At 41.3% G+C, this 27851-nt stretch overlaps 2 protein-coding genes across 3 annotated transcripts; one reads left to right on the top strand and one right to left on the bottom strand.

Annotated features, from left to right (window-relative positions):
* On the bottom strand, positions 1-22981 carry LOC311506735 (adhesion G protein-coupled receptor E2-like; the record flags this gene model as incomplete). The annotated part of the gene is made up of 17 exons (XM_084570810.1): positions 1-156; positions 5827-5895; positions 6010-6066; positions 8041-8200; positions 8526-8617; positions 9029-9095; positions 9195-9436; positions 9598-9801; positions 10135-10335; positions 10995-11239; positions 11454-11616; positions 12769-13013; positions 13157-13372; positions 13644-13879; positions 13991-14063; positions 14169-14312; positions 22948-22981. 17 exons carry the CDS (start codon positions 22979-22981, stop codon positions 1-3), a joined length of 2604 nt encoding a protein of 867 aa, XP_084426936.1.
* gtf2f1 (general transcription factor IIF, polypeptide 1) lies at positions 22272-27841 on the top strand. 2 transcript variants are annotated; one of them, XM_084570218.1, is made up of 14 exons: positions 22272-22315; positions 23049-23118; positions 23789-23835; positions 24223-24295; positions 24436-24629; positions 24808-24978; positions 25071-25276; positions 25360-25510; positions 25597-25652; positions 25761-25892; positions 26025-26095; positions 26170-26311; positions 26442-26580; positions 27323-27841. In XM_084570218.1, exons 2-14 carry the CDS (start codon positions 23107-23109, stop codon positions 27525-27527), a joined length of 1599 nt encoding a protein of 532 aa, XP_084426344.1. In that variant the 5' UTR covers positions 22272-22315; positions 23049-23106; the 3' UTR covers positions 27528-27841. The 2 variants fall into 2 exon arrangements, with proteins under 2 accessions (XP_084426344.1, XP_084426345.1); XM_084570219.1 differs by having other exon boundaries at positions 22278-22300.
* The last annotated feature ends 10 nt before the right edge of the window (positions 27842-27851 follow it).

Below are 27851 nucleotides of genomic sequence, written 5' to 3' on the forward strand. Positions count from 1 at the left end.
TTAGATTGACTCAGTGTTTGTGAGTGTGAACGTCGGCTGCCGTCGGCTGCCGTCGTTAGTGGCCTCGTGCCCGGACGGAGTTGAGGGCAGCGCCACTGGATTCAACTGGGATCCCATCAGCGCTCGAGCGGACAGGACGCGGAGTTCCAGCTGATCCTGACAGACGCCACGGACCATTAAACAGGGATCAGAGACAGGAAGTTGACTGCACAAATGTTCCATTACACACTCACACTGCAGACGTACAATCACGCAGGCATTCTGGAACAGCAGCAGAATACAAAACGGACAAAACGTCCGCTCGCTACGTGCAAAAGTAAATATGAATGTCTGAGCACGAGGCAGACAAACACACACTGATCAGTGACTATATTGAGGGGAGCTGTGCAAATAGTACACAACCCAAATTCTGTTTGCGCATCAGCTCAAAGTGGTGAAACGGCTCAACTTCTGTTGCTCCGCTGTAATGACTATCCTGTGGACGACGAGGAAGCAGAGCAAACTAAGCTTGCAAATTAGTACTTCAAACAAGGGGGTGATCATAGCTACACATGCACCTATGTGTGATTTTACAGCAGGAGTGGTTTGAAGAGCATTAAAACCCACAATGCTGTTATGAAATAATATATGGCCCTTTGCTGACATCTAGTGGCAGCCATAGAAAACTGCTAATACACTTCAAGTCAAATAGAACAATGTAGATCTTTAAAGCACAGATCAGAACATACGCATGTTCCATTTGATACCAACTCAGATCTCTAAGCAACAACTTCAGTGCTGGTATTTCAAAATCTTTGCAAGGTTCCTCTGGTGATTTGAAGATAATTACAAGGATCGGCTAAATCTGCACACTCTACAATCTAAGTACACGGCTGAGAAGACGTAGTCTGCATTAACCCCCTAACCCTAACCCTAACCCTAGCCTCAAATAATACAAACTTTTCCCATACTGTCCCACAAAGTGGTTGGAGACCTAAATTAACAATACACGGCCAATTTTGAACAAACTAGGAAGGTTTAAGAAGATTCTCAATGTATTAATTTATCTTTCTTAAAATAAATAAATCAGATTGTCCCTTCTGAATGGTATGCACGAAGGCATCTCATTCTGATTGTCACCCTTAGTGGAAGTTCCAACCTTGATCCTGCCTCTCCTTGAACACTCTTTTTCTCATTTTTCATGTGGCTGCCATCCACATTGGTGACATCTAGTGGCAGTCATGAAGAACTGCACCTGCGTCAGTGTCTCACACGGTGTTTGATTAGCAAACATTGGGCCTGTTGTTCAAACTTCAAACTGGACCATCACGAATCTCCCACTAGAGTTTGTTTTTCCTGCCTGTGCAACAAATATAATCCCAGCCAGATTCCTAGGTTTTGCCGCAGAGTATTCCGAGAAATTATTCTAAAGCTGCGCGGCTTTTTTACCGTGTAGAGAGCTTCGAATCTCAATACCATCTGAATAAATGAGTGATTAACATTGTTCAGATATACTAATGCACATACATCTAGGTCTTAGGTACATTTTTGGACAATGCCAATTATCAAAATATACTGCAGTAACGTATATAAGAAGAAGAGATGACTTTCTTGAGGGTGAGATACACTGACTGACTAGGCCACTGTAAAATATTGCACGTCTTTACCTGGGTTGCTTTCCCGGCGTGTTTTGGGTCACTGTCCATCAATCATTTGGACGAGTTTGAGCAGACCGCACATCTCTGCACGTCTCAGAATTCATCCGACTGCTTCCGTCTTCTGTCAGATCATCAATAAAAACCACATTGACCTGGTGTCGCTGGAACGGTTTCCAATGCAGAAGGTTCATCGCCAGGTGAAGTCTTCTCTTCATGGTAGACTTGGATAATGTCTGTTTTTCTTCACTCGGTTGGATGTTGTGAAGGATCGTGAGATAACAGTCAATGTCTTTTATGAAGGCTTCAAATGCAGAAGTTCCTTGCCTTTTGATGAACCTTCCGTATTTGGTTTTGTGAAGTTTCCTCCTTAATATAAACCCAGATAATGATAAATGCCTACCTCCCGGAGAGTGTTCCTCAGTTGGTTGGTGTTATACCAGGGAAATGATCCTGTAATCATCTATCTCAGCTGACACTGTAGGGTTCAAGGCCTTTTGCAGAGATCACCAGTGTGTTCTTTCACTTTCTACGAATGTACCAAACTGTTGACTTGGTGACTCTTGTTCCTAAGCCACGTTCCTAATATGTCTTTGATGGATTTGCTTTATTTTTGCGCCATGAGGATGGCCTGTCTCGCTCACACTGAGAGCACACCTGTCCGTGAAATCACTTTTGAGTCAAGTGTACGCTCAATGAAGGAGATAAAAGATAGTAATTACTGCAACTTTCCTGCAATTTGGACGTGAATAGCCTCCAGTGAAAGCGTCTGAGTCTGCACCTAGCTGTAACCTGTGACTGATCGGCATGTTTTGATGAACCACCTTTAATCAACTAAGAGGCTCAATAAAGATCACTTTTACAGTTGCTCTGAAAAGTGACACGCAAGTGTCGCTGTGTGTTTTAAAGAGTGCCAAGGTCGGAGGTAATGAGGGAGTCATGAGGAGAGAGGACACATTGTGGTTTCAATCTTTGCACAGATTTCTGCGGGGAGCAATTCGTCAGCTATTGTAATCTGTGACCCCAGACACTCAGCCGTGGTTGTTCAGGCTAATTGGTAGATCCTCATTAAAGCAGAGAGGCTCTGCTTTGACGGGCTGGAGCGAAGGGTTGCCTTTGATTTACCGCCGATCTCTCATTATTGTCTTACTTTTACTTTTTTTAATCATCATCATGAATTAATTTGATTGTTTTTGAAAAAAAAATCCAATTAAACTGTGCTTCAAAAATGACATTAATGTTGAAATAAGAAATCGTAATGTTAATGCCTCAAGTGGAGGAGTTCAAGTATCTCGGGGTCTTGTTCACGAGTGAGGGTAGGGAGCGGGAGATCGACAGGCGGATCGGAGCGGCATCTGCAGTGATGCGGATGCTTAACCGGTCGGTCGTAGTGAAGAGAGAGCTAAGCTGAAAGGCGAAGCTCTCAATTTACCGGTCGATCTACGTTCCAATCCTCACCTATGGTCATGAACTTTGGGTAATGACCGAAAGAACAAGATCGCGAATACAAGCGGCCGAAATTAGTTTCCTTCGTAGGGTGGCCGGGCTAAGGAGCTCGGACATACGGGAGGAGCTCAGAGTAGAGCCGCTGCTCCTCCACGTCAAGAGGAGTCAGTTGAGGTGGCTAGGGCATCTGGTAAGGACACCTCCTGGGCGTCTCCCGGGAGAGGTGGCATGTCCCACCGGTAGGAGACCTCGGGGCCGACCCAGGACACGATGGAAGGATTATATCTCTCGTCTGGCCTGGGAACGCCTGGGGGTTCCTCCGGAGGAGCTGGCTGAAGTGGCTGGGGAGAGGGCTGTCTGGGCTTACCTGCTGAAGCTGCTGCCCCCACGACCCGGACCCGGATAAGTGGAAGAAGACGAGACGAGAGACGAGACGAGATATACAGTATATTTTATAGGCAAGAAATTTGACATTAAAGTTTCCTTTACTGGAATGAGCCTACTGGATATACTACTGGAGTTTTGCATTACCAAAATCTTTCTGCCGGTTAGATCTCAGTTTTAAATGCTCACCTATTAAAATTAGTAACAAATATTCCCACTTTGGCTAATCTTTGAAGTCCGACTATGCTTTTAAAACATCAGCCTAAAAATTCCTAGCAAGGAGTCTAAGCTTAGGAGTGATTCCAGAACATTCTCAGAGATGAGTATGAGTCATCATTTCAAAGGGTGTGATTGGTTGATCCTAAAAGCTAGATAAAAAGACACTTTTGGTAAAAATGGGCATAGAATGGACCGTCAAATCAATAGACTTAATAATAGAATCTAATCTCTATGAAGACTGTGGAATTATAATAATATTTTACATAAAGCTAAATAAATAGTAAGCTGTACTTTAAAATTATCCTACAAAATGTGTGATTAAACTCAGGCCCACTACCACAGTATTCACATGCTGATAGTTCTATTTATTTGCTTCCATTCATTTACCATGCTGGTCATTTTTCATCCATTTGGTATCAACTCGGGTAAAAATGGCTCAGCTTTCATCAGTTTCTGTGATTGCTAACCGGCCTAGAAGAAGCAGTGTTGGTTGGCGTTCAGTTCTTCCACAAACTGAACAGCAATGGAGAAGAAAAGAAGTAGGAAACCCAACTGGACAGAGGAACAGTGTTTGCTTCTGGCTCAACTGGTCAATGAGAATAAAAGTGTTTTGAGATGTAGCTTTGGCCCCAGTGTCACACTACAAGCCAAGAAGCAGGCATGGGAAAATACAGCACAACAGATAAATGTCTCCTTTCTGCTTAAGAAACTCCTAAGCCTCTTAAAAGTCCTCCCTGCTCTTAACAGATCGTATCTTAGGAGCTCTCTTAAGAGCTAAGATTCTTTAAGGATACCTTTTATCTTTACTAGGATCTTAACTTTGAGGGGAAATTCTTAGAAAACATCATGATTCTAAGAATTTTCTTAAAATTTGGCCACTAGGAGCAACTCTTTGCGCTAAGAATCTTTAGGAATACATCCCCAGGGCACCTGTGGACAGTTGTCAGGATGACCATGCACCAAACTTAGGCAACGGACCCTCCTGAACATGTGACTTCTAGTCTCTGACTGTAGGCGTGGGTTTGAGTCCCACTTCTGATAGCATTTTCTTTATAGAGGGGTGTGAAGTAGTGGTTAGAAGCAGCTTTGGCAACGTAAGGTCATAGGTTTGGGTTCCCCCATGTCAATGAGACATGATCGCACCTGCTTTGACCTTGCAGTGACGGTGCTTCTTCGCACATCTTCAGTTCCTGCAGAGTAGTCTCTTAACAGTTCCAAGGACTATAACAGCTATGAAAGCTGAGTCTCTTGTGCAATCCAATGCAATGAGCGAGGTTGAATTTCTCTTTATATTGTACAACATTTAATTGTTCTTCACTTAAAACCAGCAGGGCATTGACAAAAGCTTAAAAGAAAAATACCTTGAACATGTCCAATGATTGTTTGTTGTTGTTGTTGTTGTTGTTTTTGTATAGGGTTAGCAAACAATGAGTCAGGGAGTTTTAAAAGGAAAGCGAACACGATGGTTGAGCTGAACAATGTGTGGCCATAGTGGCTCATCCATCATTAAAAAGCAGAGCTGAAGCTGCAGCATAATCCAGATTTCACAGTTAGCGTGCAAGGTAAATGATGATGTAAAGTGCAGCGTGCACGTTTTGCATGTCTCTTTATTTTGCCTTGTAAACTTTAACACACGTCGAAGTGCCTTAGCCCTTATGTAAAAACAATGCAAATAAAAACTGAAAGAAACTAGGATTTTATAGCGTATTTTTTTTTTTTGTTGTTTTTTTTTTTCTTACGACGGAGACTGACTTAACATGTGAGCAGTAGCGTGTCTGTGAAAGCAAATTAGGGCGACGGTCAGAACATTAACAAGCTCTCCTAGCGTGGTAATATGAGGACCACTAATATTATAGGCCTCTGCTTTAATTAGAAGGAATGCAATAAAAATAAATAAAATGTCCACATTTGTGCTGTTAAGCCTCTGAGGAGCTACTGCTACATCAGCTATACGTCAACACGATATAAACTGCTGTTGTATTGCACACCTAGTAAAACTTTAGTGAAACCTAAATACACCTGGATATAGTCATTGGTAAAATAACATCAGTTGGCAATCTACATGTGAAATGTATAAGAGCATAAATAATAATAACTTGATAACAATCATTTTGTCGGTTAGGTCTCCAGGTTGCTAATCAACCTTCCGTCCGCCATCTTTCGCTTCCTCTGGCTTGTCCAAGTCTTCAGAGACTGAGGGTACATCTTTCTCCTGAAATGTGACAACCAGTTGGTCTGTTAGTGTTGTTAGGTATCGAGATTGAAGCGATGCAAACATTGATTTGTAAGACTTTCCAAGACATTTTTTGTTTTTCCGTAAACTCACCACAGTCCTTTCTTTTTTACAAGAGCCGGTCAGCCACCTCACATATTCCGCTCGCACCTGATGGACACAGTTAAAAAAACAATTCATTCTTCTTCTTCATGATTCTTTTTCCATACTGAGAGTAAAGGTAACAGCTAACAAATGCACTCTCTTCATTCTAATGGTATGAGGCTAGGTTTCCGACATTGTTAAATATTTCAAAACAGTGAAACTTAGAAACCAAAGTTCACCTGCTTGCCTTAAAAAATGTGAGTAAACTCAAGTTGAAGAAAACCTCTGGTTCATCTCAAAAAGCTAAGTTATAACTAATGCTCATTTCTTATTTTAACTTGATGCTATGAGTTAAAACGACTTACTAGGTTACATTATCCAGTAAAGAAAACTCATTTTATCTTGTCCAATCAACTCACATTTCCACGTTAAGATCAATTTAACAAAATTCATACCAACTATGTTGATATGATGTGTCATGCGCAAAAGAGCTGGCTCAAAGAGCCAATGCTTGGTGGTGAATCAGAAGAGCCAATTCCCATTAAGTGAGAGCCCCACAATTTTTTTCCTTTTGCTCATTCATCTCTGCTCTAACAGGACGGGGTGGAACTTTGTTTTGATGGGCACGCCATCTGGCCAATCACATGTGACGACTTAGGATCATACCATTATGTGGAAGCAGAGAGGCGGACAGACGCTGTGGCTGACTGAGTTACAGCAGACAGCATCGAGGAAGCATGGGCGCATGTAGTTATGCGTGACACCCGTAAACGAAGTGGCATCTGGCTGAAATTTAAAGACATTGGGGGAGGCAGAGCAGAGTGTCTTCACTGCAAAATGAAAATAATATTAGGTGCAGTTTCCACCACAAACCTGCACAAGGGCATTTACACCGTTTATTTACTGAGTTTGGTTCTGTTTTTGCTTGTGTGGATTTGATTGCAGTATTTTATTCGTTTGTTTGCACAATTAAAGTTTTACTGAAATATAAAAAAAAAGTAAGAATGCTTATGTAACAAAATAACTGCACAAAATGAATTATTAGGCTCCTCATAAAAACATTGAATGCAAAAGGGCCTATCAGCACACAAACCATATGTATTTGTTCTGTTGGGCTAAAATATTAGACTATAAACGATACTAAATAAAGAGCCGTTCGGGAGCCGAAAGAGATGGCTCTTCTTTGGGACCCGTGGCAAAAGAGTTGGTTCTCGGAAAAGAGCCGGACTGCCCATCACTAATACAAACTGCCATTTTAAGTTGAGAGCACTAATGTTGTTGTTTCTACGTAGATTTCTCATCTTGACGGCTAATGGCAAGTTTTAAAGTTTATGTAAACTTCAGACAGATTCATCTCCCATCTTGCCAGAATTTTGACATTTATTTTATTTAGAGAGGAGGACATTAAAATGTGATCCACCAAAAACAGCCACTTTGGAGTTCATTCCTGGCAGGGAAATGGCTTCTAAAATCCACCCATCCATTACGCTTATGGTGCCAATATTTTTGCTGACGTTGTAATACCGTGGTTTAATCCTCTTTTGTAGAGTCTTGTTTCAAAGGTATCTCCATTTTTTTGTAAAAGTTCTGTCTATCTTCAAATCATATCAACCTTCCTCCTCCTCCATCGCTTTTTTTTTCAACTCAAAACTTAAAGACAAAAGTTAAATGGCCATTGACCACACAGACAAAACTCACACTCAAGTCAAGACATTGAGTTCAATATCAAAAACTTGTCATGAAACTTGTCGTTAAAATATATTCTGTGTGGAGAAAACTAGCACGCCTGCAGCTACATGGTTTAATCCTTTCCGCTATGGATGCTTCACGAGCATCACGGAAAGGGATTTTGATGGCATAAATGAGGTGTGGTGAAATAAATAAGAATCTCATCACTAGGAGAAATCTGAGATAAGTACAGTAGATATAATAAAAACCACTTCACAGATAAAACACATGACTGCAAGCCTGGTGTTCTTTGCTTCCATATATTATTATTATTATCCTTGTGTGGGTACTGCAGATGAATCAGAAGACTACCTCCTTATTGAGCAAGCAGTGCACGATGAAAAGGAATGTGCCCTGCTGGGAGTTGAGGAAGATGAAGAGAATCTGGAAGAAAAGGTTTGACTGGTACAGGCCCAGGATCCACGTACAGCCCAGTATGACAAACTGGGCCACGATTTTGAAGATAATCAGCCTGTAAAACAAAGAGACAGAGTTGTGTAATTGTGTACAGCATTTTTGAATATGTTGACAAAATGTCCCCCCCACCCCCCACTAACAACATTCTGTTGCCAGACACCACAGGACACCCTCAGAAGGACCATGTCCATTCTCTGAGGAGTCACCACAAGGGAGACCTACACAATATTAGGAAGGTGGTCATAATGTTATGCCTGATTGATGTAGATTCAAATCAGCACAATGTTAACACAGTAACACGTCATTATAAGAGCATTCTGCATGAATTATCAAATCTCCAGAAAATAGGATGTGAATGGGACGATCTGCTACACTCATACCTGGTGTCTTTAGATTGAGAAACATCACTCTTCATGCTGGCCAAGGTAGGTCTCAGACCCCATAGAGTCGCGGCGAACAACATGCAATTCATCTTTAAGAAGAAAAGGGAAAAAAAAAAGAGGTTAAACAGCCGATAATACGACCAAAACTAAAACCTTCAATATTGGTTACGTGAGTCAGCGCTGATGGTGACCCAGTAAAAAGTAGCAAAGACATTTAGTAAACAGCCATCTTAAAATCTGCTCTACAAACATTTATTCAAAGCCACACATCCAGGCCCACCACTGAAAAACATTTATGGTGATTAACAGCACCATTAATATTTGCTAATTACATTTTTGGTGGAGCATGAATTAGCTGACATTCAAAAGTTGAGTTTGAACGAATTAAAGTTCTCAGCGGGGTGCATGAACTAAATATGTGTGCACACGGATTCAGACGGTTCTTTGAACACCATCATCTATCACATGGTATGGAATTCACTCTTCTACAATATACTCACTCCAAGGATGGTAATCACAGGGCCTGTTAAAGCCCAGTTGAAGTTGCGTTCGCTAGAAAGCCAGCACCTGCAACACAATGAATAGAATTAACAATATCATCAACCCAGATGAATCAGACATAGAAAGCTATGACTGAATGCGTGTGCCCCTGCTAGCCCTACTCACGCATCTCCTTCAATAGGTCCATATCCATCCGAATATATCAGCGCAGAAACACCCACGATCACAAATGGAACACCGTAGCCGATCGCGTAAAGAAGTGGCCTAGGGAGGCCGTCTCTCTGGATGACCTGGACCTTGGTGAGCCTTCGGACCAGCAAGTAGAGTTGTATGGCCTCCAGCAACATCCACACAAAACTTGCAACAACTAAGAAGTGGAGAATCCCTGCCATGGCAACGCAGGCCCGCTGTAGAGACACGCACATACATACTTACTTCCTTCAATCAAACTTAAAGCTTCCTGGACAATTGGAGCCACCAGAAAAACATAGGACATTTGTGGATATTCTACAGATCCTTTTAATCACTCAGCATGCCTACAAAAAGGCCCATTGTGGTCATGTCGTACCTCGTGCGCGACGTATTCGTCGCTCCACAGCAGTAGCAGATGAGACATGCCGAGGCAGAGGCAGAGGTGAAGGCGAGCCGTGTTGTTGATTTTGGGGTTCCAGCTACACAGGAGGAAGGAGAGGATGGCCAAAGCGAAGAAGAAGAGTCCGACGATCACGCACATCCGGTTCAGCCACTCTAAGAAATCATCCTTTGGAGCAGGCTGGAAGTAAAGGAAGACACGTATCAGTCGGATCAGAGTCTATTTCTTCCCTCACCTGGTGACGTTATAGTATATTACTGCAGGCTGCACGCTACTAAGATTAGGAAGAGATCAGTACACAGGATGTACTTTGGGACAAGTCTCAGGCTGCCCCTGAAAGGCTGATTCTATAGACGACCTTAAAAGAAACCTAAAGAAAGCAGTGGACAGACTGAGAAAGATATGCCAAGAAGAATGGGGAAAACTACCTATATTCAGATTTGTTTTCACTTCATCAACATTGTCTGCAATATGACATGTTTTACCACAACACGGTAATGAAATCTGATATACCTCTCCGATCTGCATGATGAGGGCGAAGGTGGAAAGGTGAGAGCAGCTGCACACCGTGGTGTTTTCGTCGTTGTACGTAACCCAGCAGCCATCTACCGACCAGCGCAAAGTCCCCTCCTCGTTTCCTCCCTCATCATCTTCTGAAGTCGCCGTTTTGCCTTCCCAGTACACACAAGTGGGCATTCCGTATGATGGCATTTTCTACGAAACCAACACAAACAGAGGCTCTGAGTGTGAAAAGTCTACTTCTTTTTAGGTGAGCTGACAGTGTATAATAGAGAAGCTGTAGCTGTAACCAGGGTTTCCCATCCAATGATAAGACCATGGCGGAGGTCTAATTTCCTCCACCATGGTCTCATAACAAATTGGAAATAGGTTTTTCCTATTGCTCCCGGAAGCATCTCTCCCTCCCTCTTCTCGCCAAAGCCGTCTGTTCGTGCTCTTGATCTTAGGACCATGGAGATTTACAATTATTTAAAGAGAGTCCGTCAAAACCCAGAGGAAACAGCTCCAGACGTAACGTGAACTAGCTTTAAGCGCTAGCTGGCAAGGTTAGATTCAGTCAACAGTTTACCATAAATTAGATTTATTTGCTGATACTTTGTTTAATCTTACATACATTTCAAAGCATTTTGTGTTGTATCCATGTATGTGAACTGCACAGGCTGCTGCTATTTGTGGCTAAGTCCAATATCCGCCTTATTACTTTACTTTAAAGACGGACTGATACAAAACTCAGAATCTTATTCTATGTGCCATATACTGTATAAGTAGCTTTTAACAGTTGGGATAGCATCATAATTAGGGGCTTTTATTAAGACGGTAGTCTCGTGACATTTTGTGAGAAACACTGCTGTAACCTCCTTATGTTGGATAGTGAAGTTGACAGGCTCCGTGAGGTTGGTGTTGTTCATTTTGGGCAATATGACAGTGAAGACGTCGGAATACATCTCCGTCTTGTTCTCAGTTTGGAAGTACTGATGACTAAGGAGGCTCTCCATTCCGGTCAGCGTCATAAAGGCAGCAGTTGCAGAACCTGGGGGGTATGAGGAGAAGTAATCAACACACACGACGTTGGCAAATTCTGCGGCAGTCATCGTCAGTTTTCATAATCTCCCCCCTCTCACCATTGTTGGCTTCGGCCAGAGCCTCCAAGTTGATTTCCATGAGCTGTCCTTTGGTGGAGAGGGAGTTGTTAAAACGTCTCCCTGGACGAAATTCCTGCATGCTCAAATCTTGCAGATGGATGACAAATTGTTTATTTTAAAGTAATGGAGATTTCAAACTTCAAATCTACATGAGAATGGAACCTCTCTTACCCACTGTTGGAGTCTGCACTTCTTTTACGGTTTGGTTCTCATTTGGTGGAAGCATTGTTGTGATTAGACTCTCTGCGATGCCAAGGATCACAGTGCCGGTCTTCCCGTCTCCTGCGCTACTCAGTCCAGCTGACCTGCCACGTGGCTTAACACCTGACACTTCCTGGAGAGATTGAAGCCATCGTAAAAGATTGACAAACCAATGGGAACAAACGCAAACATAAAATATGGAATATAGTTGAAATGCATTTGAATGTTCAGTACCATAGCTGCAAAAAAGCTGTTTGCTACAGTCTGCAAAGACATCAAGAAGAAGAGAGGAATGGCGTTAGATAAAACGTGACTGGAGCGTAATCCAGGGCAGAACATTTTAGTCAGAAGCCGTGGCATCTGTCTCTAAGGACAAGACTTCATTTTCAGCAACATACCGCATCTGGTAAGACCATGTTTGAGTTGTTCTTCAGCTGTTGATCCATATTGCCAAGGAAAGCACTCTCTTTCGTCTGACCCTGCAGTGAATGTATGTGTTGAGTATTACTTTACTGTACTGCTGATGATTTGACATCTTTGAATTAAAAGAAAGCTAGGGTCTAGCTTTGTACCCTCTTAAAGTCACAGAATTGTTATTGCACGATAGTGAGACATTGTATTTAATTGACCAGCATTTTTTTCAGTCGACGTCCGGAAGCAGTGACCTCATTTCTGGCATAAAATACGATCGTTTACCCATTCACACATATAACTTCGGTGTCATTTTTAGTACTTTGGAAGATATTTAGCTCCAGCGGAGTGCCGCGTATATCCATATAGTGGGAGTGACTGGGGCACCGAAACGCAGCCTCTAAATAACGCATTATCTGCCACAACTCGTTCATTTCACCAATATTTTGTTATGATATGCTAGTGCTATTCCCCGTTGAGTCTGGAGTTACCTGTTATCTATTCACGGACTTGCAGCGGGGAATAGCACTAGCGTACGATAACAAAATATTGGTGAAATCAACGAGTTTCACGGCAGATAATGCGTTATTTAGAGGCTGCGTTTCGGTGCCCCAATCACTTCCACTATATGGATATACGCTGATCTAATTATCTCCCGAAGGAATACAAATTACACAAAAGTTATATGGGTGAGTAAACGAATGTATGTTATGCCAGAAACAAGGTCCAGGTTGTAAAAAACAGTAGTTCCCCTTTAAGTGGAAAAGAACTTTCGTATGGACATTGTTATCCATTACATGGGTAGCAAAAAAAGCCCCCTTTCGAAAAAAGATGCCAGTTGGCCTTACCTCGGGGGGTTCAATTTCATCTAGAATATCCTGAAGCGCTGTGAGTGATTTAGAAAACATTGAATGTGAATTATAAGTGAGTTTTTGTAAATCTTCTTTATATTTAAAAGTTGAACTTGCTCACCTCTACAATATGTGATGCCCATTGTCCACACAATTCCAGTTGACGGGAAGAAGTCATCGGGACAAGAGCAGTAGAAGGTGCCCAGTGCATTAGTACACACAGTTTGTTTACCACACAGACCAGGCGTCTCACTGCATTCATCTATGTCTGCAGAGGAGATAACATGCGCAGGTGTTTGGTTCATAAAATATACTGTGTTTATCTGTCTTCGTGGATCATTTCTTATGCACATTTCATGAATTCAGAATTGCCAAACAGCAGTCAAACGCATAGAAAACAAGAGAGCGCACCTGTGCATGGGTTATTCACACTGGCTATGATATCTGGCCGGTTCAGCCGGAAACCAGACAGGCAGATACAGGAGTAAGATCCAACTGAATTTGTGCAGTTTGAATAAGGTCCACAGATACCGCGATGTTCGATGCACTCATCAACATCTGTAGAACATTGATATTTAAAAAATGCATTATATAACAAAGAGCCATTCACAGTTTTCAGAAATGTCACTAACGTATATCGAATCTCACTTACAAATACTGTGGGGTGCAAACTTGAACCTATAAACCCCTCACATAGCTAAAAGTCAAGGGAACACTCCATTTTGACTTGGGGATTGAGGTGAGGGAACGCTAAACATATTTTATCACGCTGTCTCCGCCGTCACGACGTCATTCTTTTAAAATCTATTTGGATTTAGTCATGCTCATCTAGTACAAAATCAGCACTGTGCAGACTAAACTTTGGAGAGGATCCTCCGATACAGTTTTCTCTTGCAACCTAGGATTTGCTTTGTTGTCCTGGACAGTCTTGTGAAGTTTATGTCTCCGGCTAAAGTCTTACCGATGCAAATATTGGTCTCGTTGGGTGGTGCAGATCGTATAGTTGGTTGGTAACCCACTGCACAGCCACAGGTGTAAGCTCCAGGTGTGTTGGTGCACACAGAGTCAGGACCACAGACAGTTGAGTTGAAACACTCGTCAGTATCTGAGGAAGAGAAAAGTGGTACAATTAAACTTCATAATTTAAAGAATAGTTCCAGCTCGACGTAGACATTTTGACCAAATTTGAACCAACCTTGGCAAACAGGAGTTGCATCAAGCACATTGTAGTAGCCGCGATTGCACTTGCATGCAAAACTTCCTGGGTTATTGAGGCAGGTCCCTTCGCCACAGACATCTTCAAGACATTCATCAATATCTAAAGAGGGCACGAAGCAACACATTTGTATCAAACCGCCATAAATTTAATGTAACTGCAAGAAAGAGAGACATTTTTAAAGAAAAAATTAAATAAAAATAGTACCCTTGCATATGTTGGTCGCATCTATTGGCAGAGCTGGATCCGTTACTTCGAATCCTTGATTACAGGTACAGGTGTATGAGCCCTCGGTGTTGGCACAAGTGGAGTCAGGACCACAAATCACTTTGTCAAGGCACTCGTCAATGTCTGAGGAGATAGGACACTATAAACAAACTGCACACTTTAAGATCATGTTGGCATGACCTCTTGATGTACTTGTAGCTTGGGGTTTATTTCTTTGCAGTAAAGGTTTGGTATCACAGCACACGCTTTGCAAGTGCAAAATGTTCTCCATAATGTCAAAAATCTACAATACTCTGAATCTGTAAGTCAAACCGAAAACCACAAGAAAGCATCACATCAGAACGTTTGAAGATTATGATTATGACATTTCTTTTTTAATGATTTTTGGATGTCTTGTACTTACCAACACATCCATATGATTCATTGGTAGGTTTGTGATCTGGGGGAATTTCATATCCACGAATGCAAACACACCCCCCATGTAATGTACACTGAGCAAGTGGTCCACAGGAGTCTGGCTGACACTTAAAATGATCTAAACAGAGATACAATTATTATAGAAGGATGACATAGTAAATAAATAATAAAATAAAAAAATGGTACACAACTATGACAAACAACACAGAAGAATATCACACCATATACACCGATCAGCCACAACATTAAAACCACTAGAAGGAGAAGTAAATAACATTGACCATCTTGTGACAATTCAATGTTCTTGAAACTTTTAGACCTGGCATTCATTGGTGTGGATGTTACTTAGACATGTAGCACCCACCTAGACCAGACCAGGCATCCCCACCCCATAGCAATGACACCGAGGCCCCTCCCCTCAAAGACCCCCCCACCCCTCACACCACAACTAACTAGTCACCATAAGGGAGACCTACATAATATTAGCAAAGTGGTCATAAAGTTATGCATGATCGGTGTAAATTAAGCATAGCACACATTGAGAAATTATTGTTTTTATTTTATAACTATGTCAGCCACAAGGTTAAATAAAAAACACTTGCAGACCTTTCCCTTCCCTTCATTTGGGTAAAGTACTATACTGAATGGGTAATTAAGTCCAACTATTCCTGGCAATTCGGGGGAAATTTTAAAGCTTTTGAAATACAATAAAACATCCTGGACACGGACAGGTCCGTTGGTCAATTTAAAAAGAAAATTACTTTCTACTGTGGTCTAGGTGTGGAATTACCAGTAAAATCCCCATGTCTTGACTTTTGACAAATAAGATAAAGCTATCACAGATTTAAAACGTGGATTTCAGACAGTCTTAAGGCTGTTTCTAAAATTTGATCTAATTTTGCTATATATTTTTTTAGGTCTCACTCTGGCCAGGACAAGGAGAGTCATTGTGTTTTAGATTTTCCAGGATTCTTCTAGCCTTAGCCCAATTTTACAGTTGTGAAGATGTTAGTCATTGAATTTGGATATGTTTTTACAATAAGGAAATATAGACCCTTAGATATTCCATAGATATTCCCTCAGCCATGTAGTACATCTGCCACATATTTACGTTTAAGTTTTTTAATTTGCTTTTGCAATATATTTCCGTGTCACACTGTTCCATTTCATGGGAGATTTTGATATCAGTCAAGTTACGTCCTTGTGTCTGTAGGGAACAGTGTTTTGACTTTCAATGTCAACGATATCAATGAATCCCATACTGTTAATTTTGGAATTCATATTATGATGCTTGTTTCACAATATTTCTGTAAACCAAGACATTATATGTTAATAGAAAAGCTGAAAAACAATGATTACAAAAATTAGTAAGTACTTACAAGTCACGTATCCCGAGCTGCTCGTTGGGTGTTTCAGTGGTTGATACAAGTAGAATCCTCCAGGACAGAGGACTACATTTATTAAAAAAGTCGTACCAGTACATCCAGTATAGTAAACATATGCAGTCCCTTGTGTTGGCGTAGATTCATTCGTTGGAAGTTCCAGTGGAACATGAATCGGATAAGTTGTGCCACCATGATTGTTTGTAAGACAGGTTGTGACAACTCTGTCTCCTCCAATCCCTGTGAAGCGCAACCATTTGTTAACAAGAGTAGCATCATCGTTAGGGAAGCCACTGTAAGAAGTGAATGTAAAGTCTCGGTTTCGCCATGTGTCAGTTATGTTGGTGTATCCATCACAAGAACCTGCAAGTAACAAGGAAACATGAATGATTATTTCATCTACTGCTAGGGGTTTGTTTTTGTTTTTTTGTATTTTCTGCAAGTGTGTCGTTGAAAATTATCCGTACCAGGAGGAAAATCACAAGAGACAGGGATGATGAGTAAACCTAAAAAGGAGACAAACATTGGAGGTTGAAGAAGTTGGTGATGGTGTACAATGAAAAAAACACTACGCCGTATAATTAATGCCACATTAAACATTCCTTGAAGTACCGGTCACATCTTTATAGAACTCTGGAAGAAAGTTGTGGTTCATCATAATCATCACATCTGTACGAACATACAAATACACTTACCCAGTAAAACTGAAGCGGCACGGTTCATCATGACATGTCAAGTCTGCAGAGCTGTTCTGACTGTATGAAGTCTGTATTGCAAAACTTGTACGCTGCTCAATTTTTGTTTTTGCAAGGTGTTGAGCAAATGCAAAAAACAATGCAAATTCACTGTCTTGTGCTGAATATATTACAAAGGAAGATGTAGCCAGCATTCAGAGGACCAGTATGTGGAACTAAAACACCTGATATCTCTCTCTATTCATTCTTAATGTTTTTATTATTTTTTTCTTTTTACTTTTTACTCTTAGAAATTCTTATTAATAAGCCACATATGCACTTTCACAAATATAAAATGAGCTTCAGACAGTGTTAAGAATATATCTTAAATATTTAACTCACTTTCACAACAAGAAGAAAATCTGACATTCAGTCGTTCAAAACTATAAGTTAAGTTTCCCTTAAGGTCTGCCTTGGAAGCTACAACTTCAGCATTGTAAAGAACACCCCTTCTACTAGTACTAAAATGTATGCAGCATTTTAATGTTTTTTTCTTAAATTTGGTTGAGCTGAGAATTATGATGGTTAAAATCAGGGTCACTCACTTGTTGTTACAACAATATTATCTCACAAGCTGTATTATGAGAAGGTGAAAAAATGTCTGTTTCAAATTTGTTTTAACCATAAAGCCTAATGCTGTTCATTTTAAAGATATTACTCACTGAATTTAGTTAAGTTTTCTTTTACCTAAAAGAGTTTAATAAGTGAATGATGCCTTTATGCTTTGTTGTTTGCACTGGAAGTCCATTTTATTTGAATTAAAATATTATTTGCAAAAGCATTTCTGTTATTACACATGTTTTTATTATCCACGTTTATATTGCTTTTGCTACCATGCCTCGCACAGGCCATCATATTTGCACTTGTTCCTTCAACCTTCAATACGCAAGACAACCACTTAGTGATAATGATATTTTAGTTCTAACTAACAAATGAATGGTGTTAAATTTTATTAACTGAGACATGATAATGGAGACTGTAATGGACACGTGATTTGGTGATGGTGACAGACTATAAGACTTTGGTGTTTGGTGATCTAATTAGCTCTTTCTAAGGTGAAAGTGAGGGTTCAAAATGTTGTCATCAAGATTTAACTTCCACAATTTCCACAGTTATATACAATGAAGCAGATTCAACTGCATTATTTTTTATATGCATTTAATTTGTAATGTGACTGAATGGTTGTGTAAACAGTAAAGAATATGTAAGGTTTTACACATTTTCTCAGCTTTTTAGTAAAGTTTATTAAACATCAAAGTGCCCCTGCTCTCACGTGAGCACAATGCAAATCGAAAAAGTAAAAAATAACAACTGAGATTGTTTTTCTTTGTTTAGTTTTTTTAGACAGTGACAGTGAGTGTGTGAGTGGTAGCATGTTTGTGAAAGCTCCCACAGCCAAGCAAATTAGTTGGAGGGATGGTTTTAACAAGCCTTCCTAGTGTGGTATTATGTAATATTAATATATTTAGATGATCATAAACACCCATGACCGTATTAAAAAAAAATACATTCAGATTATTAACTCTGGAATTATTAACATATTATTTATATTAAAAAAAGTAAAATTACTTACCAAGGAGAAGTGACACAGCCCCGTGGTTCATTCTGGAGTTTGTCTTTATGTAAAACCTTTACATAAAAACTGGTCAGCCCTGAGTATCAAAGCTCTCCATTGTAAAATCTGGAAGACATCCAGAAATGAACATCATGGAAAAAAAAAGAAAAAGTGTCAAAATATTGCGACTGACCACGATTTAATACAGATGAAGACGCGACCTACGACTGCAGCCGCAATTTAACGAAGAAACGTTTCAGTGCAGCTTGTGGTCCAGGGCTGGATTGTTTCTCATTTGTATAATGAAGGTAAATGTTGTTCAGTAATTCTCTATTATGTAAAGGGAAATTCATTCATCTTCTGTAACCTTGTGCTGTGAAGGGCTGTGGGAGGGCTGGAGCCTATCCCAGGTGTCATCGGGTTAGAGGCGGGGTACACCCTGGACAGGTCTCCAGTCTATCTCAGGGCTAACACAGAGAGACAGACAACCATTCACATTGACACCTACGGCCAATTTAGAATGACCAGTGAACCTAACGCCCATGTCTTTGGACGGTGGGAGGAAGCCGGAGTACTCGGAGATCTGTAGTTCGTACACAACAAGAAACATGTAGGATGGAGGATGAAGCAGCCACAACTCGCCGACAGCCATTTAAATAAGCATTAGGGAGATGGAGGTACATGCAAATTTTTAAATAGCACAAAACTAAATAGGCTACAGTCTTAGCACCATTTTCTTTATACTGTTTATGGCCAGCTAAAGAGTACTTGGTCCATCTTAATCCATTCAGTTAAACTACCACTCTAGCTGAGCTAGGAAATTACTGCTGCACAGTAACTTCGTTAAGCAAAGCACATTTTTGACGAATTACAGTTCGTTGTCACAAATTCACTCTCAAAATCCAAACGATAGACATAGTCACAAGTTTACAATCAAATATTATAGTTTCCCAGGATAAATGCTCATACACAAAAGCTATCAACAGGAAAGAATTGTAGCTTATAGTGCACACACAGGAGTCTTACAGTCACTTTCAAGATTGTGCCAAGATACAGAAAAACTTCACTGTCCTAATGAGTTAATGCATATATTTATATTCATTCATGATTGACAAGGTGGTACTACCATGCCTCACATGGGACACCAGTGAATATGGACTGTAACTATGCTTTGGTTATTCAGATTGGAGCTCATTTCCAAAGCAAAGGTTTGGTTCTGGCTGTCCTTATGCAACTTTCCAGTAAGTTTTGTCTCTCTCTGATGTTTACTTCAAGCTTCTTGATCAGACAATGGTGCTAATGTAGCTCAAAACAGGGCAACACATATGGAAAGTAGCTACAGGGACCGAAACTGAGCTCTTGTCATTGTGAATGCAGGTCTTAATTCAGATGTAGATAATACAATAACATTTTGGAAGACTCCATAGTCTTAGCAGAGTTATACTAGATGAATGCAAACACTCTCATAAGTGTTCTCCTAATCCAGTGAATTCATTCATTTTTATTCGCCATTAATTCCCCCTGCTACAAGCGAACATGACAGGTGCAACTCCACAAAACACATCATCACTCATGAGACGTCTTAAAAATTTGCACAGCACCCAAAAGCTGTTTTACAAGATTCGGCAGCAATGCAAAATAAATGCAAACTGAGGTACTTTTGAACTTTTAAGGGCAACACAGCTAACATCAAGACATGCACAGGGACACAGCTTATGGTGACACCCTGCCGTGGCTGTTTCAATTGAAACTCTCCAACACAGTCACCAATAACTATGTCTCCTCCAGTCCATGGGAATAAATCTATGGAGGTTCTCATACATCTGTGCAAAAACACTCAATCGTTTACTCAGGAAAAGTGTCTAGTCCTCAGATCAGTTTTAACTGAAGTCTATGTTGTAAAACTTGCACACCTCCCAAAAGGTATTTTAAATAGTATTACACAATCTGTTTCTGTTATTAAAACTCAACCTTGTGTTTTTTCTTTCTTTGACCAACTTTCAACTGTGGTGATTCATGCACTCCTTTTCCTTTTTTTAAATGTAACTCTGAGTTAGAGTGCAAAATACATTATGGCATAAATGATTTTCTTGTAGTTCCTTGAAGTTTAACACAGGTCAAAGTGTCTTAGCTCCCATGTAAATACAATGCAAATGGAAAAGGGAAGAAACAACAGAGACTTGCATTCTTTTACTTTGCATTTTTAGACAGTGCATGAACCATAGAAAGTTTTGAAAGCTTGCACACGCAAGCAAATTAGGTGAAGCGCTGGTCACAGTTTTAACATATATAATATATATAATGTCCTGGAAAAAACATATCCTATGTGTCAATGGGATTGTCTGCAACACTCTTACTTGTGCTACTCAATGGAGTCTCAGACTGCATAGAGTAGCGCAAAACAATATCCAATCCATTTTAAAGACAGAAAGAGACACAGGCTGAGCTGAGATTGTACTGCTGTAGAAAGTAGAAGAGTAACTCGGTAGCTGAGAAAATCTTCAGAATGAGTGGGTGGATGACGTACATGTGCATGTGGACTTGGATAGTATCAGACATCAGACATACAAAAGAACATGAATGTAATCCCTGCAACTGCAGTGCATTACCGCTGTAAAGACGCATGCAATAAACTGTTTCCTTCCTTCATTCGAACTCAAAGCTTTGTGCACAGTTGGAAGTACCCATAATAATAATATTTGTGGATCATACTTTTAATTCACGCATTAAATGCATGTATTCAAGTCTTGTTGGACCTCATGTTCAACATATTTGTGGCTCCACAGGAGTAGTAGGTGAGACATGGCCAGGCAGAGGTAGCGGTGAAGACAAGACGTGTTGTTGATTTTGGGGTTCCAGCAACACGGGAGGAAGAAGAGGATGGCCGAAGCAAAGAAGAATAATCCAACACAAAGTCATCCTCCAGTGGAGGCTGAAAATACCTCTGCAATCTGCACGATGCTGCTGCAAACCGTGGTGTGTTTTTTTTTTTTTTATCAGTGTATGTAACCCAGAGCCTGCAAGTACATTTCTATGATATGTCCTTGAATTGATTTATCTTATTCAACATTAAGACATGAGTTTTACATTAGATAGGTGGACGTTAAAATTGTGATTAAATTCATGAATGTTTGCTGTCCTCTAGTGGTGGTAACAAGAATTGCAACGTTGCACCAGTATGTATGCAACTTAGAATATTATATTATATTATAATGTACCGTGAAATACCAAAAATGTAGGCATTTGTTATAAATTGTAACATGAATTGATATTTCAATTTAAATTTTCTTCTGTAATATTATTATTGTTATTTTTACCTTTTAAGTAATCATTTGTTTGACGTCAATCAACCAATAGTCAATTAGCACAATTCAGATTCAGAAAACTTTATTTGTTCCCGGGGGCCAATTTTAGGCTCAAGTGACCAGCATGACCTGCAAGTACAAGACACTTTTAAGGAACTAAAAACAAAAAATAGAACAATACAAAGTATGTACAAAAAATACTAATAAATAAATAACAATAATAATAATAATAATAAAACATGACTGGAAGAGTAAAGTCACTAAATTACATGTTATTACAGAGGTAGTATGGGTAATAAATATAATTAACAAAATAAAAATAAACAATAAATAACAATAAGGTGTTTGTGGGGAAAAAAAGTGCTGTGCAATGAAGCAGGAATGCATAAACAAATGTGAAATAAATACGACCAAAATAATACGTTTGGGGAAATAATTAGTGTGGGTTGGTACACAGTGAAAACTAATACAAAATAAAATGTTTACATCTTATAAATTAATTCATGACTACATTTATTTTGTATGCTTTGAGTCTTAATTGCATATTAAATTAATAATAGTTATTAATTTGTTTGTTATTATTTGATTTGATGAGTCGGTCCTCCACACCGCACACGAGCCAAACGAACAAAAGACGCCGGAACTTGCTGATCGGAACCAAAGTTTCCTGACGACCGTTTGCACTGACGGAACAAGCCCAGTGGAAGTGCGCTTACCGGTAAAAGGGTGTCTCGTATGTCTATATTTTCTCCTTAATGTCTTAAAATACCCGGGTTTTTAGTATGCATTCATCTGAAACTATTATCTCCCTTAGTTTCGCACACAGGTGACATTGTTTTGAAACGGGAATTATCCCAGCTAAGTGTTGGCATTAGCGGCTACAACGGTTTGCTAACCCTGTTGCTAGTGTTTATTGTAGCTCCAGGAGCTAACGGCACAACAACAACACATTTAATTCTAAAATGTAAAGCGTATTAACTTCGTAGAAATAACTGGTTTCTGGTTTTAAATTGATTGCATGACAACTCGTTGGATGGCTCGGTCGTATTTGGTGTCCCTGTTACAAGTGAAGGTGTTATTATTATTTATTTGTTTTATATATCTAGTTTAAGCCTTTTATTCTCAAACATCCGGGTCATAAAGCTTTTAAAGTGATATTTTACTTGTATTTTAATTTGCAAACAGATTATTATTATTATTATTATTACAAATGTTCGTCTGGATATTGTCCTGGGATTCTAGTGATACCTTCAGAAATTTGGACGACGTTAATTTGAACTGATCTCTGTCTTTAATAATTTATTACTATAGCATCTACACTTATCTGTGATAGTTTGGCCACACTCCCACTTGCCAGTAACATACCTGAGAACGTGATGGCACTGAGGCCGCTTTCCATAATTAATCATCTTAAGTTTATTATTATTATTAAAGTGATTCTTTTTTTCTTTCTCATTTTTTACCAGTGTATCCAATTAAGCAGCTGTTGATGTTGTGAGTGAATCAGGAGATAGAGCGCCAGCCATGACGTCACTGGTAAGTTTTGATTTGGGTGCAACTAAGAAAATCTTCCTCTTGCTGGAGTCTAGTGTTGTGGAAAGGGCCGCGCTGTAGATCTGTGGCAGCTAGCATAGCATTAGTTCACTGTTTTTACCTAAAGAGATGTCAAAGAGTGATTAGTTATCGCCACCTGGATGGGAAACTGCACCGGGCAGGACTTCCTGGCCCTCAAAAGGGTGGTCCGGACATGAGAACCCCCCCCTAACCTGCAGGACATTTACACAGAACGCTGCAGGTTAAGGACCTAGGAGATCCTGGAACAGCCCGGCCTTCCCGGACACTCTCTCTTCTCTGTACTGGCACCAGGCCGGCGTTTCTGTTGTCTGAGGACAAAAACTGAGAGGCTGAAGGAGAGTTTTTATCCCCATGCCATCCGTCTGCTCAACTCTGAGCCTTAACTGGACTTTTAATTGTGACTGTATTACTGTACCTTGCACTTTATTGACGCAGCTGCAGTGTTGTGAACGCATGTATATACAAGAGCTACCCCCTTTTAAGTTCACATTTAAAGTTTACTAAGTTTACTAAAAAACATTTCGCTGTGCAACTGTGCATGTGACAAATAATCTTATCAAATTACAGATGGGAAAACGGGGTTGAGACAAATTCCTCCAGCTGAAATCCTCTTGGTTTGTTTGTCTTTCAGGGGGGCAGCAGTTCCTCAACCACAGAGTACACCGTGCGAGTCCCCAAGTGAGTAACATGCAAGCATCCTCGGGGAAGCACGCGGGCAAGCCTCGTCACCGCGGCGTTTTATAAACTGAAAATGCAAAGCCAGAGATCATTCCATTTCGGGCACTTTCCACACGCTTCTCTGCTCGGCCGGCTTCGCTAAAAGGAAGTGATGATAAAACAAGGCGTTCGGAAGCTTGTGTTTCTTGATTTGGAGTTTATTAAAATGTATTAATCACATCAGATTTATTTAAAGCAGTACGTGTGTGTGTGTGTGAGACTTTTGATAAAATGAAATGCAACGAGTGATTCAATCTTATAATTTTGATAGTTAGATTAAATTGGTCGCTTTCAGACTTAGCCTGAGCGGAGAAGAAGCTTATAAAGTTTTTGTTGTCTGTTCCATAGAAACACGAGCAAGAAGTACAATATAATGGCATTCAATGCGGGGGACAGGGTCAACTGTTCAAGCTGGACACAGGTAGGCTTCATGTCACTGTATCTACATCTAACAGTCCCAGAATCAGAATGACAGTCGGTGTGAAGGGTGCAGCGACACGTCTTAAGATGAGAAACCTCACTCGGGGGTCCGCGTCTGTTGCGTTTCTCGACATTCCCCAGGCTCGCATGGAGAGGGACATGAGCGCTCGGCGGATATATGGAGAAGAGGAGTCGCAGGAAGGCGCGGCAGGCAGCGAGTTTGGCAAAAAGCAGCGCGAGGAAGCTCGAAGGAAGAAGTTCGGTATTGTGACCCGCGAGTTCAAAGTAGAGGACCAGCCCTGGATCCTGAAGGTCAACGGCAAGGCCGGCAAGAGGTGAGAAGAGAGGCACTTCCTACTTTATTATTCCACTGCATGCTTACCCAAATGAAAAGCCAAATCTGTATTTGGAAAGCATGCAGGGATGTGGAAAGAGAAACAAAACATGCAAGTTATTATTTACTTAAGTCTCATTTTAAATTAATAAACGATTGTCTCATGCTGTCTGTATCAGGTTCAAAGGTCAAAAGAAAGGCGGCGTTACAGAAAACGCGTCCTACTACATCTTCACGCAGTGTCCAGACGGAGCCTTCGAGGCCTTTCCCGTTCACGGCTGGTACAACTTCACACCGGTGGCCAAGCACCGAACCCTGACAGCCGAAGAAGCCGAGGAGGAGTGGGGCAGGTGAGAGGGGCGAGGGCTGGGTCGTTAACTCTGCCGGAGAGCGCCCCGCTTGGCCGGTTTCGCAGGTGTTAAACGTTCCCCTCTTTTCACAGGAGGAACAAGGTGGTGAATCACTTCAGCATCATGCTTCAGAGGCGTCTCCGGGAGCAGGAGCGCGGCGAGGACGATGAGGACGAGGCGGAAAAGTCTGGGAAGAAGAAAAAGAAGGGAGGAGGGAGAGGGGGTGACCTGCGCATCCACGACCTGGAGGATGACCTGGAGATGAGCAGCGACGACAGCGACAGCAGCATGGGCGAAGGTACGGACTCGAGGGAGTCGCCATGAACTTGCCGTTTAATTGTCTTCACTCAGCCGCTTGAGCCATATGTTTTTTTCGAACAGACGGAGAGAGCAAGGCGAAGGCGAAGAAGGAGACGGGGAAAGGAAAGGGAAAGAAAAAGAAGCGGAAGAGCAACGAACACGAGGCCCTGGAAGACAGCGATGATGGCGACCACGAGGGTCTAGAGGTGGATTATATGTCGGATGAAAGCAGGTCAGAAGCGTCACACCGAGTCCATATTTATGGATCATTTTGTGTTTGATCTTTTGCTGATATGTCATTTTGTTTTCCTGAATCAGCTCAGAAGAAGAGCCCGAAAAGGGAAAACCAAGCAAAGGAGAAGACCTCCCTAAAGGTCAGACCTGTTAATTGTTAAATAGACTAAAAATTAAGAACTAAAGACTAAAAACAGGTCGAAATGCCAGTGATTTTCATGTTTGTTTGTGTTTTTTTTTTTTTGTAGGAATTGACGAGGCATCTGAAAGCGAGGAAGAGAGCGAGGAGGAGAAACAGAACGAGGAGGAAGCAAAAGAGGAGGAAGAGGAGGAGGAAGGGAAGAAAACCCCAGTTCAAACGGAGAAGAAGAAGAAGAAAGGTGCAAAGTTCACGAAGATGTGGACGTCTTGACATAACACATACCGCCGAATGATGTCTTAGCCGATCTAAAAGGTGTTAAATGGGGCATGAGGACAAAAGAGTCAACTTATATTTGCTCTTTGCTTCACAGACAGCAGCGGGGAATCTGACAGCTCGGACGACAGCGACATCGACGGAGAGACGGCCTCCGCTCTGTTCATGGTGATTAGTGCGTCTGTGGCGTATTTTGTCAAATACGTATATTTTTTCTTTATCTTTTACTCCCGTCCTTGCAGAAGAAGCGCACGCCTCCCAAGCGCGCGGGCGGTCGTGGCTCTGCGGGCAGCTCCAGGACCGGCAGCCGTCCCGGGACGCCGTCCATAGACTCCGCCACCACCTCCAACACACTCCGCGCCGCCGCCAGCAAGCTGGAGCAAGGTGCCTCCTCGCGAAACAACACTAATGCACACAAAAGCTGGAAAATTTTTAACTTTCAAAAGTGTCGGTCAACTCTGAAACATGCCTGTCTTTTGTTTTCCCGTTCCAAATAAACCTCCCTTTTGTGCAGGTAAGAGACAGACTCCGGGTCCCGCCACAGATTCACCAGCTGCCAAAAGGCTGAAGATGGAGCCCAGCAGTCAGAGTCCGGTTCCGTCTGGGAAGAGCACGCCTCAGCCCCCGTCGGGCAAATCCACGCCGAGCTCGAGGTACTTTGTTCCTGTCTGCCTCATAGAAAATGTGCTCTCAGATTTCTGCTAAACACCAAAATATATCACAATTGGCACTGGATACTAATGGATATGTAAACCTATCGGTATTTCACAGTATAACAGTTTTAAATCTATAGCAACCTCAGCGACAGCGTAGGCTACGGCATTAGCAGTATGGAGGAACCTATGGAGGAACCTATGGCAGAGAAGAGAGTTATGAATGTAACTTTGGTTCTATGAATTTGCTGTGTCTGGCGGAGAACGAAACCGAAGGAAGTGTCCAAGAAAAGTTTCTGATGCTCCAGAGGAGGAACGATAAACAGATTTGTAGTTCAGTTCAGTTTTATCCGGTCTGAAACCCAGCCTGAAACCCCCAGAGTAAGCATGTAGGCTACGTTGGCAAGGAAAAACTCCCTTTTAACAGGAAGAAACCTTGAGCAGAACATGGTATACAGTAGTACCACAGAATTGCATGATTTAAAAGTAATAGTGAAGAAATTAGAAAAGAAATTAGAGGACAAGAGCTTGGTGCCAGAGAAGAGAAATTAGAGGATATCAGCTCGGTGCCAGAGAGAGAGTAGAGGATATGTGCTAGTGGTGAAGCTTTTCTTTGATGGAAAGCGCTCCAAGACAAAAAACACAGGGACTCACCATATACAGTTACTCTCAGTACCTGATGGCAGAGACTGTAGCCTGAAAACTCCAATCCTGAGTCTGTTTCTATTCATTTCTCTCGCAGTGACGTGCAGCTGACGGAGGACGCCGTCCGCCGCTACCTGATCCGCAAGCCGATGACCACCAAAGACTTGCTGAAGAAGTTCCAGACCAAGCGCACAGGTTTGAGCAGCGAGCAGACTGTCAACGTGCTGGCGCAGATCCTCAAGCGCCTCAACCCGGAGCGCAAGAACATAAACGACAAAATGCACTTCTACCTCACAGAGTGAGCGGCCGGTTGGAGGGGTCGGGTTGAAAACGACCCCCCCTCTTTCTGGTGAAAAGGTTTGGCGGTCTCAGAAAAACCCTGACCCTTGAAGGAGGTTGTGCTTTCACTTGAACAGCACAGCTTCAGAAGATGGAGCAGTCTCCATGTATTGATTGAGTTTTTTATAGTTTGACATCTCGCGTTAAATAAGAGAAACCGTGTTAATGTTGAGTGGAAAAACTATTTGTATGATTTCTCCTAGAACAGACTTAGAACCTGATGTTTTTTTTTTTTTTTTTAGGTAGAAGCCTTTTGTAATAAAACTTGAAAGTCTGACTCCATTTAA

This window comes from Chelon labrosus (genome assembly GCF_963514085.1).
Source record: "Chelon labrosus genome assembly, chromosome: 21".
Lineage (NCBI taxonomy): Eukaryota > Metazoa > Chordata > Actinopteri > Mugiliformes > Mugilidae > Chelon > Chelon labrosus.